The following is a 10,490-nucleotide window of genomic DNA, read 5'->3' as shown; positions in this document are numbered from 1 at the left end:
TTCGTTTCAACGTAAAATATTTATTTCTAAATGAAACTTGATATCAGAGAGAGTCTCGGGACTAAACATACAGTGCAGCAAAACACAGACGAAAAACAAATGAGAAATGAGTGGTAAATCTATCCTAATTTATTTATTTATTTATTTATTTATTTATTTATGTTAACATTAGGATCAGATCCAGTTCTTTGTGAAATTCGCCATTTGACTGCTTCCAAATATTAGCAGACAAGAGTCTATCACCAGTTCCTGACTAGTCAAGATGGCACTTCTAGATGAAGTGTGTTCTATCGAAACATGAATTTCACACATTTGGTCCAACAACAGGCTCATTGAGAGTTTAAATGTACACAAAATACATGAACGGGTGTAACAGGAACTCAGTTCCACAGGCTTCACATAGGTAGGTCTGTTACTCCATGAAACACTGCTGTTTTTGCTTGTGCTGAAATCTTGCATCGTGGTTTACCCCAGTTACAGCGAATGCAATTTGTCACACATTCTAAAATAAATGAATATTCATTTTATTTTCTATACACTCTTTTCATACGGACACACTGCAGCCCTATAAGTGGCTAATACTATCAACAAATTAGGAAGCATTTGCTAATACATATTCTTCTGTTAATGCAAAAAAAAAAAAAAAAAAAACTAAAAAGCTCAAGTCTCCCTGGTTAAGGAAAAGTCAGAGGCAGCATTAAGGTCATTCGGAGCCGTGGTACTGCCCGTCACTCATTGCTCTCTTCCCCTGAATTCATATTCAAATAAAAACCAAAACATACAAATAACCTACAAACAAAACTCCATAGTTCCAGAGTTATTTCTATGTAGACCAAATAAATGAGCATCGTGAACCTGTAATGCCAATGCTGGTCGATGTACGTTCTGATGGCAATGCGTTCTAAGGGGAATGGTAGGACCTGGGGGATTGTTTTACTAGGATCCGTCTGCCTTAAATAATGATCCTATGGGTAAGGACGTGTTCCAAGGGCTTTGTGATATCAGATCTGGCATTAAGTAGCTCTGAGGAGATGCATGGATAGTTACCAAGTGGCATGGACTACAACTAACCACCAATTAAACCACGTCCGGAACAGGCGTCTTTAAACATGGTACTGTATAGATAGAAGACGAATGTGGTTATTGTTTGGTTGTTTTTTTTGTTTTGTTTTTTTGATTTCCTTTTCAGTACAACATATAATGACGAGCAAGCAATCCAGCCTAACTTGATAAACCTTATATGCATAGATGATGAGATGCTTAGAGGCTTGAAACTATTAAAAGTTTTCATCCCTGGTTATCGTGCCACTATATTCCAGGACAACACTGTTATAATATTCAGTGAAACCTTCATTTAATTCTCTCGTTTTGTCCGTCTCAGTCCTTCCCGGAATTCGAGAGACGAATGAAAATGACATTAAAAAAAAAAAAAAATGTCTAGGAGTCAGTCCGGCTCCTGAAGCAAGCAGGGGTTAACATACTTTTGCACACTTACATCCTACATAACATAAGTACATAAATATACACTTACATTTGTGCATATATATGTACAGAGACACTTAATATGGACATACATATAAATTCCATATGTGCACACATACACAACGTTACAGCATACACTGAGAAATTGTTAAGTGCTAAATTCCGAGGATAGCTACTGCATACCCAGGTTAGCATGCTGGGCCGCCATGGCTACGGTAATACTGGTAGGCAAGAAAACGTCAGTTTGTTAACAACACACACTTTTTACTCGGTTCACCCTTCATGTTTCCGAGAGTCTGGATTCGATATGATAGTTGTTTTTTTTGTTTTTTTTCCTTTTGGATTCTTGAGATTTGTTTGGGTTACAGCAGCTATACAGAGAGGCGGAGTCCAAAGTCTGGTGAGAGGCTAATGGGGTGAAGCTTGTGCTACAGGGGCAGCCTCACACCTGCCAGTCACAATGTCAGTCGGACAAAATCTGCACAAAGGACATAGGGAAGACCCCTTTCCTGTCCGGCTGACCTTCTATGTGTCCGATCTGGAAAAGACCAAGTTAATAGAAAATGTTTTACAAAATGGTGTGAAATGTATCGTGTTGTCAAATGTACGTTAACGCGACGGGTGTAGCCAGAGATTCGGCAAGAGTCTTACTCACCCACCACTCTTGGTCTTCTTCTCCTGTAACGATGATCACTTCTCCTTCAGTAAACGTCAGCTCATCATCGTTGTCTGCTTGGCAATCGTAGATGGTCTTTACCCTCTTGATTTTGCTCTTCCCCTGACAAGCAAAACATATATCATCATCATCAAGTCAACTCAAGTCAAGACAATTCAACTCCACAGGTCTACTAAACAAGTCAACTCCACAACTCTGTCCATCCGTCCATTTCTGTACCACTTATCTTACATAGGGTCGCGGGGAGCCTGGAGCCTATCCGAGGGGACTCGGGGCATAAGGCGGGGGGACGTCCTGGATGGGGGTGCCAACCTGTCGCACAATAGCACACGCACTCACGCACCCATTCACACACTACGGACAATTTGGAAATGCCGATCTGGAAAGTGGATTACCCGGAGGAAACCCCCAAAGCATGGGGAAACATGCAAACGCACACAGGGCAAAGGTCAACTCAACAAGTCAACTTATCTCAAGTCAATAAGTCAACTCCACAACTCAAGTCAATTAAATTCACACCTTTAATATCTGTATACCGTGCTGATATTTCTGTAAAGCTGCTTTGAGACAATGTCTATTGTAAAAAGCGCTATACAAATAAAATTGAATTGAAAATTGAATTGAAATTAAACTCCACAGGTCTACTCAACGAGCCAACGTATCTCACCAAGTCAATAAACTCAATCAACTCAAGTCAACTCGAATATGGGTCACATTCCGTCACTGCCTCATCACCTTTGCCGTCTTTCCACATGACTCACCGTGTTTATTTTGCGTGGCAGAGGGACTGGCATCTCTACGACACCTGCTGGCGCACCGTTGGTGTCCTCACTTGCCTGCCTGGGCGAAAGCTCTAAATGCTGGCTTGGAGTTTGAGCCTCTGCCAGCTGCACCTTTGGAGCAGTCTCTTCTAGTGTCGACTGTTTTTGTGGCGTCTCTGTAGCTGTGGATGCTGGGACTTTTGAGACGAGATCCGACAGCTGTGGCTTAGGTGGCAGATCCTTAAGTTGGGGTTTAGGGGGCAAATCAGACAGCTGGGGTTTGGGGGGTAATTCTGATAGCTGTGGTTTTGGGGGAAGATCCGAGAGCTGGGGTTTAGGGGGAAGCTCCAGGACGTGTGGTTTGGGAGGAATCTCAGCGGGTTGGGGCCTCTCAGCTGCCTGTGGGATTTTGGGTGGAGGCTCTGTGGGTCTGGTGATGGTGTCTCTGGTTGGCATGTCCATCACCTGGGGAGGTTTCTGCAGGACCTCAGGGCCCTGATTGGGTTTGTCCATTGAAGGGGCCGTGCCTAGAGTCTTTCTTAATGCCACTGAAAAAGAGGAACGTCATATCCTTAACCTGTAAATGGTTCACACTTCGAATGGCAGGAAGTCAAGGTGACTGAACCTGTGGTATAATCTCGAAGCTCACATTCCACAAAAAGACCACTTGGACAAATCTTACAGTGACGAAGCATGAAACACTCACCTTTTTGAGGTAGTTTGGGTAAGACTCTTGGACCAAGTGTTGATTTTGTATTACTGGAAGTAGTGCTGTACGAGAAGGGGGAAATCATTACAATGGTGAATATTATGTAATTACGACACTAACCACATGTGTAGCTCTTACATACCTTTGCTGCTGCTGAATTCCTTCAAATTTGTTAGCTGGCGAGGTCCTGTTAGTAGGCGGAGGTGTTAAATCACTCCCTGTAGTTAAAAGAGAGGTGGATATCTCTTATTCTCCGAGTCAAGGAAAGAGGAAATGCAATCAGGTGCAAACATGACTGCTTTCGTTTCACTGTCAGCAAAAACTCTCAACATTGGAAGACAGATAGCAGCAACACTGAACTTCCTGTCAGGAAGCGCCAAGATGTCATAACTGTACAACAGAGGAACTGGAGAATACCCATTACAAAGCTTAAAGTAATAATGAAAGTTATTCAGTCACAGCTTTTAAAAGTTGTTCACTGGTGACGTTCTCATGAGGGAAATTGAACTGGATTGCACAGAATGATGTTCACCCACCTTTGCTCTGGGGTCCCTGGAGGACGGGGCTGGGGGGGTCTGAGAGCGTACGTTTATGGCCTCCAGGAGGAGGTGGAGGAGCCCTCTTTTTAGAAAGAGTGGAGCTGCCACTTGTACATGGCTGAGAACCCAGCGGGAGAGAGGTGGGAGGGCCAGTGGAGGGAGCTGGGAAGGGAAAGGGAGAATGCATGAATCCCTCAGTCAGCTCTATGCATTTAACCCTTAGGTATTGCAAATACTGTACTTCCCATTGCCAGCATGATTTCTTTGGGTGTATTTTGGTGCAAAGTTACGTGCATCTTCAAGCAATGGATGGGTGGAAAGACATGTATCCGGATCTTGCATATAGCAAGCAATACCTGCAAGCTACTTTTGCTGTGCGTCAAGGCAGGTGACAAATTAAAGGAAAAAGCCGGTGACTCTGTTGTAAATGCTCTGAGGGCATTTAGCCGGCATGGTTTGGGTCCTCTTATCCCCTTAGAAGGAGGGGTCACTGAAAATGAATCAATTGGGGCTGCAACAATTAGTTGACTACATCATTCATAGAAATTTGCTCAAAATGTTTAATCCTCCAGCTCTCCATATTCCGCCCATTTCTGTTTCGACACTAAATCTGTTATTGTCTTCTGTAATTCTGTCTGTTCTCTGAATAACAAGCCCTATAAAGTGCAGGAACAGGCTAAAGCTGGTAGTGCATTTCAATACGTTTTGTCCTGAGACCTCCCCCTGGCTGTAATTGGTTTATATACATCACACGGTCGCTGAACGGAGCAGCAGTTTGAATTCCGCGTCAGCTGCATCAGCAGCTCAAACATGTTTAAGGGAAAGTTCAAAATGCGGCTGCTACTTCTCGGTCTCTGATCAGTTTTACTACAACCTTCATCTCTCTGTGGAATTTGCACCCCTTTCACACCTGGCACTGCTCTTCTCTCTATCTCTGTATGTTTGTTCAGTTTGACAGGGTAGAATTGAAAAAAAAGCGCCTATTATAAATACAAATATTATAAATTTCAAAGCGTACCTATTATGGTTTTGATAATAACGTGACTAATTTTGTTTTAAAGGTCTCGTACAATAGATTTACATGCATCCAAGGTTAAAAATAACACTTTAATGTGCTCATCATTTAAACTGCAGCATTACCCCCCCCCCTCAGTGTCACAAACGACTCGTTCAATGGTCCGTTCTAAATGATTCGTTCTAAGCTCCTCCTTTCAGAAAGCATACTCTGCTCTGATTGGTCAGACGTCCCAGTCTGTCGTGATTGGTCCATCACTGTCAGCAAGCAGCCGATGAAGAGGCGGGGCTTTTTGTTACAAATCTACGTAGGTTAGTACAGGAAGTAAAGTCTGGAATCACTAACGACTCGTTTCAGCTGTTCAGAATCGATTCCTTCTTTCGGGAGTCGATGACTCCGTTTGTCGTGCGCTTTGATTTTTGAAACTTTGCAGAATTGCTACATTCACCAACAGCTCGGTAAGACACTACATGAAAGGGAATATCTGAAAAAGCATAATAGGTGCACTTTAACGTGTAACAGTACTATTGCAAAATGTACTGCAATATTTGTAGGTAACATCATTCGATGCACTTTAAGAATGAGGTATTCAAATTTGGCAGCAAAACTGAGATGTTATCAAGTCTCCTCAACTCACAGCCCGTTCCAAACCATTCTGCACCCCCTACCAGCACAGAGGGGTTTAGGAACACATACACAGAGTTGTTTTGAAGTATACCAACATTTGCATGTTTGGCAGAGATACTCGTTCATTTCCTCTATTGTTTAAAGTATAGAGCTATACGACAGGCAGCTCTTGTGTTTAAATCATGGCCTGGAGCGAAACATTCCTGTTCCTTTGTTAAACAAACAGTGACTGTCTGCCTATTAATGACAGGGCAGGAAATGCGTGTGTTTATGACACAAGTTCTCACCTATGTAGACTTACACTGTCAACCAAACACTTTTCTCTCCACAACAGCTAAAATATCGAGAAACATCTGCCAGAAGTTTGTCTGTGCAAATGTAGCTTCCTTTTTGAAGCCATGTGTGATATTGTGTTGCAATCGTGTCACTTCCTCCCTAAGGCTATAAACGGTTACTAGCACAGAGAGAACGACGCCTGAAGACGAGCTGTCTCACCCAAAGTGCACAGATACAGTCAGTTGCACTATGCTACATGCTTTGATCAGCAGCTGGAGTGTGTGTGTGTGTGTGTGTGTGTGTGTATATATGATGTATTCATGATGTTTCTAGTGTATGTATGCATAGCGTAGCATTACTGATGGCGTCACTACACAGACTACGCTTCATTTACAACTGATTTCAAGGCATTTTATTTCTTTTTAGAGTTCATCAGCTGCTGTTCTGGTATTACAGAAGTGTTATGAGGATTAAAAACTTATAGATAGAGCAAAACCTTTAACCGTCAACACCAGCTTGTCCCTTAGCTCTCGTTATGCTTTCAGTGTTCTGCCTGCTAATTTTTTTTTTTCCATTATTTCTTTGAGTTTTTATCGATCTCTGTGCTTTAATGAATACTATTATTATAATATAGAATTAACAACTATTAATCTCAAGCCTTCTCCTTCTCCTTCTACAGTATTATACTTTTACTTGTACCTTTGGCACTGCTCTTGGAGGCAGGAGTGGGCGTGTCGGCCCCAGGCGACGCGGGCGTTTCCATGGACGTGCTGTAGACGGGGTTGGCGAAGGCGCCATACGAGAGCCGCTGCTTGTCCCTGTGGCTCAAGTAGCCAGGCAGCGAGAGCTTCTCCTGAGGAGACACGCTGGACGAGTGGCAGAAGCTCTGCGGTCGAGGCGAGCGCTCCTTCTTCACCGGACTCGGCTGCTGTTAACACGAGACAAACAGCCAATCAGCATGTAGGACAGAACTCGTGTACAGTCCACAAACCACAGCCGTGTTTACTCCATCAGTATTCCTTAAAGAACCCCGTGTCGTTCTTCACTAACACAGACTACAATATCAACACAAAGGGACGGGCTATCAAGATCACGTGGTATTTTAATTCCACGTCAAATCAAGTCAGACATAAAAACATGTTTAGTTTTGTTTCAGTTTTAATCAACATGTGAAAATCTACATTTAAACCCTGCAGTGTGGTCGGAGTAGCTGACCTACACACCGACCATCTGAAGGAAACGTGCTTCTCTACTGTCCTGCCGATGAAATACACTGTCTTGCATAAGTATTCACCCCCCGTGAAGTTCAATACTTTGTGTAGATTCATGACATAAGATCAGAAATACATCCATTTTAGTTCCGAGTTGTAACACTACAAAATCTGGAAGAGATCAAGGGGGTGAATACTTATGCACGGCACTGTAGGGAACAGCGGCACCGCTAGGTGCCACTAGAATCTCCTTACGTCTCCACTGCCGCAGTATCAGTCAGAAATCATCTTGGCTCTCATTAACCTTCAGATGACCTCCAACTGACCAGTGGCCCATCCCTCCCTGTAGCTCTACTCCACAGCCGAGTATTGCTGTATATTTAGGATTTTAGAGTACGTAGTTAAAAGCATAGCGGTGGTGTGAGGGCACTGGTTCTAACCTTATCATCCAGATCATCATCACTCTCGTCGATCTCCTCCAGCCGCAAATTCCAGTCGTACTCCACATGGACGTGAGGGTTGAACTTGCCAGCCGCTGCCTCCACCAGCTACACACACACACACACACACACACACACTCAAAACCACATATTTCTGCTCTAGCTTTTTGAATTACAGAGCTACTTCTGTTCAAGGTGTATGAATGTACTCGGTCTGGACACTTACAGGTTCCTCACACTGTGTGTTTTTTAACCTCCTTGCGATGTCCAAGGCCGTCTCTCCGTTCTGATTGACTGGAATCACAAAGCCATTTAGGGAGTCCATTAGAGCACCTGTTTCTCTATAATACACGCACCATTAAAAATGTAATATCCGCACTGACCTATATCGATCAGTGGCTTGCCCCTGAGTAACAGCTTGACACACTCCGGCTTCTCGTAGGTACAGCAGTAATGGAGTGCAGTGTTCCCGCTCTCCGTCTGCCTGTCCAGAGAGCCACTGTACACACACACACACACACACACACACACACACACACACACATAGAAACTACCATCAAAGAGACGTTCATCTACATTGTGTTTGACCATTCTCAGTCTACATCATTTAAATATACAGCACACTAAAAGGAGGTACAGTACCTGTTTTGCACAAGGAAATCGACCAAGGGCAGCGAGGTCTGGTCTGAAGTCCGTACAGCGAAGTGCAAAGCCGTCTCCCCGGGATCCTGTCAAATTTATTAGAAAACATCGATAGCTTGTTGGGCGTTACATTTTTGAGTATATCTTACTGATATTTACCTAATAACACGATATTAAGTCGAAAATAACGGCGTAGCACCGACGTTTACAGTTCAGGGCACGCAGAAAAAGAGTGTAAAAGGGTTGTTTTTTTTTTTTTTTTTAAATTGGTTTTGCTTTAAAATAATATTAATTTTACTTCTAGTTAGCATTTAAAACAAAACACTTGCGTGTAGATTTGAATACGTATTATTTTGTACCACAGAATGAACTTTTAGATAAAAGCTTCTATTCCCAATGAATATCAAATGTAAAATCAAATATACCACTACGTCGGTTTTATTAGACTACGCCGCACTTGGGTGTACATGAGCGATTGGCCTATTTGCGTGATTTAGTCAACAACGGTTGGAAAGCAGGTTGCGGGTGACCGAGGTGCTCTCGGATCCTCTTCAAGTTACAGGTAGTGAAAATCAGATCGAATACCTCGGCTATATATGTGGTGTGACATTTAGTTTTGGAGGAAGGGGCACAGGCCATCGTACGTTTCACATGAAAGTCAAAAAAAAAAAAAAAAAAGAAGACATATTCAGGTTGTGATATAACACGATCACGTCAGTTCTGCTGTCAGGGGAGAGTGCTTCGAATATTAGAAGATTTTCTTCTAGCAAATCAAATAAGCATGATGGATTGCACTCACAGCAGCTATGGATGTTCCGGGGGGTGTTCCTAGTGCGGTGTTGATCAGAGACAACCGGAGCGACCGCATTTTGTCTATAGGCCTAACTGTCAAACTAGCAACACAAAATTCCCTCCGAGTAAAGAAAAGAAACGAAAAGGAAGTGAATCTTGTGTGGCTGCAAAGACGACACTCTCTCTACCGTCACTGAACAACATTGCATATTATGTTTCGTGCACTCTATCACGTTTCAGCCATTTTTAAATTTCGTTTTCTGTTTTTTTTTTTTTTTTTTTTTTTTAAAAAGCAGAAACGTTAGCTTAGAAGGAATGGAGTTAGTCATTTGACCCGCCCGAGACTCTTGAATTGAAGCTTATACAGAAACTACGCAGTGTGAAGGAGAGAAGCGTGCACTTACTGATTTCTCGGAATAGGTTTATAGTGTATCAAGGTGGTTGGAAACGCAGTGAAGGTTTCTTTATATATGTTTGGTGTTTTGTTTTGGGGTTTTTTCCCCCTGTCCTGGAACCTAACTGCTTTTTTAAGTTTAAATAAATGTATTATCGTTCCAATTTACCATTCCACTAGGTCTATCCATCAGCCAGCCAGGAAGGGGAGAAGTGGTAAGGATACAAATGCAGGTCTGGCTCTTGACAGTTTAAAGCCCTAAACCACATCGTAGTTTAGAAACCAATTGTGTGAAGGAGGTTGACCTAGATGTAGCTTTCCTGCTACCCGAGTAGGACTAAATTCTTACCCTCACTACATGGGCACTGTTTTATCGCTTTTGGTGTACGCAAACAGGATAAACCATTGCCTGGAGATGCCAGTGATCCTGACGCTTTCTGCTCTCCGGACCTGCCTGATCTGTTCGGATGCCCTACCACTGGATGGAGCTCTCATCTATTCCATTTCCACATGGACGTTCTCGCTGTGGTTGCTGGGACGACGGTTGCAGCGATGGCCTTGGGACCGCAATTACCACATGCAGTTTTACACTCAGGTCTCCTTTAGTGAACGGTGGACTAGTTCAAAAAGACTTCATGTACAGACCATAATGAACTTTCTTTTACCTACACTATCCGGCGTTCCCCAGATGAGGACGGGTTCCCTTCCGAGTCCGGTTCCTCTCAAGGTTTCTTCCTCATATCATCTTAGGGAGTTTTTCCGTCGCCACCGGCTCACTCAATTGGGATTAATCCACATGCTTAAAAGCTGTATCCTGTGTTTATACGTTTCTGTAAAGCTGCTTTGAGACAATGACCGTTGTAAAAAGCGCTACGCAAATAAAACTGAATTGAATCGTGCATAATTCCATGGTAGCAGCTCTTGTT

At 43.1% G+C, this 10,490-nt stretch overlaps 1 protein-coding gene across 10 annotated transcripts in view; it reads right to left on the bottom strand.

Annotated features, from left to right (window-relative positions):
• The window catches only part of asap1a (ArfGAP with SH3 domain, ankyrin repeat and PH domain 1a), a 69,897-nt gene continuing 59,407 nt past the window's right edge, over window positions 1-10,490 (bottom strand). For 3 of the 10 annotated variants that reach the window (XM_053681813.1, XM_053681808.1, XM_053681812.1), the window contains exons 20-30: window positions 8,379-8,464; window positions 8,120-8,235; window positions 7,963-8,030; window positions 7,737-7,844; window positions 6,779-7,013; window positions 4,165-4,329; window positions 3,771-3,846; window positions 3,626-3,690; window positions 2,920-3,467; window positions 2,138-2,260; window positions 1-2,020 (exon numbers count right to left, since the gene is read on the bottom strand). In XM_053681813.1, coding sequence (XP_053537788.1) covers window positions 1,946-2,020; window positions 2,138-2,260; window positions 2,920-3,467; window positions 3,626-3,690; window positions 3,771-3,846; window positions 4,165-4,329; window positions 6,779-7,013; window positions 7,737-7,844; window positions 7,963-8,030; window positions 8,120-8,235; window positions 8,379-8,464 — 1,665 coding nt within the window. In that variant the 3' untranslated portion in view covers window positions 1-1,945. The remainder of the gene's footprint in view (window positions 2,021-2,137; window positions 2,261-2,919; window positions 3,468-3,625; window positions 3,691-3,770; window positions 3,847-4,164; window positions 4,330-6,778; window positions 7,014-7,736; window positions 7,845-7,962; window positions 8,031-8,119; window positions 8,236-8,378; window positions 8,465-10,490) is intronic. The other 7 variants (XM_053681811.1, XM_053681814.1, XM_053681816.1 and 4 more) reach the window with 5 other exon arrangements.

Source organism: Ictalurus punctatus, chromosome 7 (assembly GCF_001660625.3).
Source record: "Ictalurus punctatus breed USDA103 chromosome 7, Coco_2.0, whole genome shotgun sequence".
NCBI lineage: Eukaryota > Metazoa > Chordata > Actinopteri > Siluriformes > Ictaluridae > Ictalurus > Ictalurus punctatus.
Note: the sequence above shows the minus strand (reverse complement) of the source record. Positions and strands in the feature narration are given on the sequence as shown.